This window comes from Epinephelus fuscoguttatus, linkage group LG16 (assembly GCF_011397635.1).
Source record: "Epinephelus fuscoguttatus linkage group LG16, E.fuscoguttatus.final_Chr_v1".
Lineage (NCBI taxonomy): Eukaryota > Metazoa > Chordata > Actinopteri > Perciformes > Serranidae > Epinephelus > Epinephelus fuscoguttatus.
The window spans coordinates 38841825-38848706 of NC_064767.1; the positions used below are offsets into that span (position 1 = coordinate 38841825).

The 6882-nt window shown below is 41.0% G+C and overlaps 1 protein-coding gene across 2 annotated transcripts in view; it reads left to right on the forward strand.

Annotated features, from left to right (window-relative positions):
• The first annotated feature begins 2600 nt into the window (after positions 1 to 2600).
• pdzd8 (PDZ domain containing 8) overlaps positions 2601 to 6882 on the forward strand; it is a 142960-nt gene continuing 138678 nt past the window's right edge. For both annotated transcript variants that reach the window (XM_049601165.1, XM_049601166.1), the window contains exon 1: positions 2601 to 3607. In XM_049601165.1, coding sequence (XP_049457122.1) covers positions 2724 to 3607 — 884 coding nt within the window. In that variant the 5' untranslated portion in view covers positions 2601 to 2723. The remainder of the gene's footprint in view (positions 3608 to 6882) is intronic.

Sequence of the window (6882 nt, forward strand, 5' to 3'; positions counted from 1 at the left end):
AGCAATGTCAATAGCTTTCTCTAGCGTGAGGTCTGGACCGTGGCAAAGTAGCTTTTCACACACTCTTGGTGAGTTTATGGCAAAAACAATACGTTCTCTAATCATCTCATCGCTATTGGGGTAGTTGCAGTCTTTCACCAGCAGCCTTAGCTCAGTCACAAACTGGTCAAAACTCTCATTTTCCCCTTGTGTTTTTTCGTGGAACTTATATCGTGCAAAAATGGAGTTTGCTTTTGGCGTCACATAGGCTTCAAACCTGTTGTAGTATGTCTTCAGCAGTTTCCTTTCATCCGTTGTAAGAGTCCATGTGTTAAATACGTCACGGCCCTTCTCACCGATCCAAAGTAGCAAATAGCTGCACTTCTCCTCCTTGTCTTTAGCGTGCAGGGGACCGGAAAACATCAGCTCAACATGTTGGCGAAACTTTCTCCAGGTGTCGGGAAGGTTAGATGAATCCCAATCCATCCGTGGCGTGGGGACACCTGTACTCTCCATCTTCCATCGGCAGGTCGATGCGTACTATTATTATTATCTCACACCATGTATTGTTCCTGTGTTATTGACAGTTAATTGTCTAAATAAACAGAACAGTTTTATGTCGGTCTTCCTGGGGCGAACATGTGCCTCCAACCTTATTGTCTGTCCCTGCGTTCCAAATCACATACTTCTGCTATATACTTTTAGTATGTACTGCAGCTGCCCTTAAAAAGTATGTAGTGTAGTATGCAGTATGCATGCAGTATGCATACTATTGGGACACACTACATCTGCTCCCTGAACTCCGACCCTCTTGCTCACTTCCGCCGCCGTCCGTAGCGCCACATTTGAATATTTTGTGTTGTTGTACTTCAGAGATGCAGCAAATCTTCTCTCGTCGAGCTCGCCAGAGTCGTGCATACTGTCGGAGGTGCCAGAGAGCTGTGTTGCTGTTATGTCGTCATGTATGTTGTTGTTTCTAATAAACAGTCCCAAGCCTATTATTAGTGACCTGTCTATTGAACTAGTCACCAGTAGGCATATTAACCCCCTTCACACACAGCTCTCTGTTGCTGGCAGATATTTGTTGTTAAATATATTTACAGCTATGCAGCAGCTGGCACTATATTCTGTCTGCACGTGAAGCAGCCTTACATTCACATTACTTTTATTTGTAGTGTAACACATTTGCACATTCTTACTACATTACTTAATATGTGTTTGACTTTTACTATTTATATATTTACTAGTCCATAGTGCTCATACTTGGCCTATAGTGTATTCATATTTAGTCATATTCATTCATTATTTATACCACACTTACACCACTGCCTATACTGGTAGAATCTTCTATATTGTAGTCATAGTTGAACCCTAACATTGATTATACTATAATCACAATAAAGTTGAATGTTGTAACCGTGTTCTTGCAAAACTGTATGATATGTGACAGTATATAATCAGATCATTGCAGTCCTAATATGTAGTGTCTTAGTATCTCAAATTAAATAAACCATGTATGAAAGGAAGTGTGGGCGTTGGTTGTACACGCAGCTCAGTAAGTGTGACGTAACTTCCGTTGCGCAAAGGATTGTGGGTCAGAATGGCCAAAGAAGCATGCTGACATGCATACTGCGAAATGTGACCGGATGTAGTAGAACATCCTGGTACTTTTGGCATACTGCATCTGACATACTATGTATTGGGACACACTAATTCTTTTTCTGGCGTACTAAATAGTATGGTAGTATTGGTACTGGAACGCAGGGTGTGTTTTTACACCCGTCGCTCTGGCGCACCTTGCTTACGTCATCACAATACACAGTGGTTATGACAGACATGCTCAGAATACTACACCCCTCACTGTTTATATTTAAAAAATCACTCAAGACTCATCTGTTCAACGCTGCAATCACTGACAGTTTCTTCATCCCTTATTTGTTCTCTTGCTTGTCTGTCTTTTTTTGTGTGTGTCCCTGAATTTGTAAAGCGTCTTTGAGTGCCACGAAAAGCGCTATATAAGTATAATGTATTATTATTATGATAATTATTGTAATTATTATTAACTAATTGAGGTGGCATTTGCTCAGTGCTATTTGATTCATGTATGTGACACGAGGGTTTTCTACTGGAAGGTTATTGTAAATAAACATTGTGTTTCAGTCTATAATGATAGAAAAAGGGAGTGTTTCAGACACAGGGCAATTACAGGTATATTCAGGCAGACAGTATGAGAAAAATAATGTGTTTCTTGAGCATGAAAGCATGTAAACATGTTCTTGTTGAACAAAAGTATAAATACAGGTTAATACAAAGAAAATACAAAATACAAGTATGATGCTGAATATAGGCATAATATGAGACCAGTAAAATTTTGCCAAAACTGTAGTGTGACTGGACATGAGTAGATAAGATGTCCAATAATTTGAGATTCTTCAAGACAAAAACAACAGGGTAACGGATGACATATCCTCTTCAATAGGTCAGCTCAAACAGGTTTTCCTAGTCGTTGAGTTGACTGGTGGTAAATCCCACATGCCCTGAACGCATCAAAAGAAACACGTTCTCCGTCCGTCATTACGTACAGCGACGTAATCCGTCTGTCCAATCAAGTGAGGCGCTTGCAGCTCAGGAAAGAAGCAGATGATATGGCAGCTTTGGGAGCGACCAGGTGGAACTTGCTTTGTTAACACGGCCAAACGTTTGATTATGAAAACAGTGTGTTTCAGAGACGGGAGCTGCTCGACATGATTTACTTAATATTGATTTCCGCGTTCTCCGGGGCAGTCGTTACGTTGATATTACAGTTTCTGCTGATATACCGGAGAAGCCCCGAGCTCACAGGAAGGACAGTGCAGTATGTCAAAGTAGTGCCCGATAACGCATTGAAGGATTACTTTAATACCCAACATGCCGAAACAGGCCAGCAGCAGCAGGACAACACAGTATCTGCTGCATCCAAACAGCAAGAGGCCGTCTCCTCGAGGCAGCAGGAAGCGGCTGTCACCGGCGGCAGCCCCAAACAACAGCCGCCACCGCCTTCTCAAAACGAGCTCGGTGATGCGGCCAAAGCCGAAACGTGCAATTTCCTAAATGCTATATTTTTGTTCCTATTCAGGGAGCTTCGAGACACCCCTGTCGTTAGACACTGGCTCACCAAAAAAATCAAGGTGGAGTTTGAGGAGCTGCTGCAGACCAAGACAGCGGGTCGGCTCCTGGAGGGACTCAGCCTCCGGGATATCTCCCTCGGTAATTCTCTGCCGGTCTTAAAAACGGCCAAACTTATGAAGCCAGTCCATCTGAACGAGGACGGCATGCCAGAGGAACTCAACTTTGAGGTGGACATTGAATACAATGGCGGCTTTCACCTCGCCATCGACGTCGAGCTTGTGTTTGGGAAGTCTGCCTACCTGTTCGTTAAGATGAGGCGCGTGGTGGGTAGACTGAGGCTGCAATTTACGCGCATGCCCTTCTCCCATTGGTCGTTCTCCTTCCTCGAGGACCCGCTGGTGGATTTTGAGGTTAAGTCACAGTTTGAGGGAAGGCCGCTGCCTCAGCTCACCTCCATAATAGTCAACCAGCTGAAACGGGTCATCAAAAAGAAACACACCTTACCAAACTACAAGATCAGGTAGGCTCAAGAAAACATCTTTTCTTACTTATTTTTGACCCTCCTGAAGCAATAATTCCTTGAGCCCCCCTGAGTGACTGGGGGAAAATGTTTGACCCTCCCTCCAAAAGTTAGTTAGATTAGATTAGATTAGGTTAGATTTTAAAAATGTATTATTTGATGTGTGAAAGTTAAAACTTAAAAGTTTAATATGAAATTCTGGAGTTGAAAAAAGCTTTTCCTGCAAGCAGGTCTGGAAGGCATGTTTTCTTAACTCACCAAAAATAATAATAAAAAAAAGCCAAAAACTCTTAAAGGGAGGGAAAAAAAATCCAAAATATTTAAAGAAAAAAAAAGAAAAAAAATCAGCAACAATTTTTAAAGTAAAAGAAAACAAAACATTGCTTAAAAAAAAACAAAAAACAAACAAACAAACTTTTTTTTTAAAAGAAAACATGCCTTCCAAACCTGAGGTGGGTTTGGCATTATTGTTTTCTTTAAAAATTACACTTAACATATGTGTGTGTGTGTGTGTGTGTGTGTGTGTGTGTCTGTGTGTATATATATATATATATATATATCAATCAATCAATCAATCAATCAATCAATCAATTTTATTTATAAAGCCCAATATCACAAATCACAATTTGCCTCACAGGGCTTTACAGCATACGACATCCCTCTGTCCTTAAGACCCTCACAGCGGATAAGGAAAAACTCCCCAAAAAAACCCCTTTAACGGGGAAAAAAAACGGTAGAAACCTCAGGAAGAGCAACTGAGGAGGGATCCCTCTTCCAGGACGGACAGACGTGCAATAGATGTCGTACAGAACAGATCAGCATAATAAATTAACAGTAATCCATATGACAGAGAGAGAGAGAGAGAGAGAGATGCAGGTAATGACAGTAGCTTACAACAACATTAATGAAAGTAATAATATTATAGTTATAGTTCTGGTTACTGCGGTACAATATGTTGAAAGTATGTGTTAATACCTGACAGTATACATGTGTGACAATAATCATATGTGTATAATAACAGTAGAAGTATGACTAATGACTAATGATGGCAGCAGCAGCAGGAGGCATCTGGCGGGACCACGGCAGCAGCACAACCACACACGTCACGCTGTCCAGGCACCGCTGTGATATGAGTTAATCTGAGAGACAGTGGAGCACAAAGGCTCCGGAGAAGAAGCCGAGTTAGTGACATCCAGAATGGCCGGGTTAGCTAGATGTAGTAATAGAATACGAGAGAGAGAGAGAGAGAGAGAGAAGGAGAGAAGGGGCCCGGTGTATTATAGAGGGGTCCTCCGGCAGACTAGGCCTAAGTCAGCCTAACTAGGGGCTGGTACAGGGCAAGCCTGAGCCAGCCCTAACTATAAGCTTTATCAAAGAGGAAAGTCTTAAGTCTAGTCTTTAATGTGGAGACGGTGTCTGCCTCCCGGACCGTAACAGGAAGATGATTCCACAGGAGAGGAGCCTGATAGCTATAGGCTCTGGATCCTGATCTACTTTTGGAGACTTTAGGGACCACGAGTAATCCTGCGTTCTCAGGCGCAGTGTTCTGAATGGGATAATATGGCACTATGAGCTCTCTAAGATATGGAGCTTGACCATTTAGAGCTTTATAAGTTAACAGTAGGATTTTAAATTCAATTCTGGATTTTACAGGGAGCCAGTGCAGAGAAGCTAAAACAGGAGAGATATGATCGCGTTTCTTAGTTCCTGTTAGTACACGTGCTGCTGCATTCTGAATTAGCTGGAGAGTTTTTAAGGACTTACTAGAGCTACCTGATAATAGAGAGTTACAGTAATCCAGCCTTGAGGTAACAAAAGCGTGGACCAATTTTTCTGCATCTTTTCGGGTCAGGATAGGCCTAATTTTCGCAATATTACGCAGATGAAAAAATGCAGTCCGTGAGGTTTGCTTTAAATGAGAATTAAAAGACAAATCTTGATCAAATGTTACTCCGAGGTTTCTTACGGTAGTGGCAGGGGCCAGAGCATTGCCATCTAGAGAAACTATGTCATCAGATAAAGAGTCTCTGAGTTGTTTGGGGCCAAGAACAATAACTTCAATTTTGTCTGAATTTAACATCAGGAAATTGGTGCTCATCCAAGTTTTTATGTCTTTAAGGCAATTATGGAGTTTAGTTAATTGATTGCTTTCTTCTGGCTTCATTGATAAATACAACTGAGTATCATCCGCATAACAATGGAAATTTATAGAGTGATTTCTAATGATGTTACCTAAAGGAAGCATATATAGAGTAAACAGGATTGGTCCGAGCACAGAACCATGGAACTCCAAAACAAACTTTAGTACGTAAGGATGGTTCATTGCGAACGTCAACAAATTGAAAACGATCAGATAAATAAGATTTAAACCAGCTTAGTGCTGAACCTTTTAAGCCAATTAAGTGATCCAGTCTCTGCAGTAGAATTTGATGGTCAATTGTGTCAAACGCACTAAGATCTAATAAAACAAGTACAGAGACGAGTCCTTTGTCTGAAGCAATCAGAAGGTCATTTGTAATTTTAACTAGAGCTGTCTCAGTGCTATGATGCACTCTAAATCCTGACTGAAATTCCTCAAATAAATTATTATCCTGGAGAAAATCACACAGCTGGTCTGCGACTACTTTCTCAAGGATCTTTGACATAAAGGGAAGATTAGATATTGGTCTATAATTGGCTAACACCTCTGGATCCAGGGTGGGCTTTTTCAGTAGAGGTTTAATTACAGCTACCTTAAAAGACTGTGGTACATAGCCTGTTAATAAGGATATATTGATCATATCTAATATATGAGTGTTAACTAAAGGAAAGACCTCCTTAAGTAGCCTACTTGGGATGGGGTCTAAGAGACACGTTGATGATTTGGATGAAGAAATCACTGCAGTCAATTCTTGAAGAGAAATTGGGGAGAAGCAATCTAAATATATATTAGATTTTACAGCTGTGTTTGAGGTTAGATAGGTACTATCTGAGGGCAGGAGGTCATGAATTTTGCCTCTAATAGTTAGAATTTTGTCATTAAAAAAGCTCATAAAATCATTACTGCTAAGGGCTAAGGGAATACAAGGCTCAATAGAGCTCTGACTCTCAGTCAGCCTGGCTACAGTGCTGAAAAGAAACCTGGGGTTGTTCTTATTGTCTTCTATTAGAGCTGAGTAATAGTTTGCTCTGGCAGTGTGGAGGCCCCTCTTATAAGTTTTGAGACTGTCTGTCCAGATTAAACGAGATTCTTCCAGTTTGGTTAATCGCCAATTCCTTTCAAATTTTCGCGATAT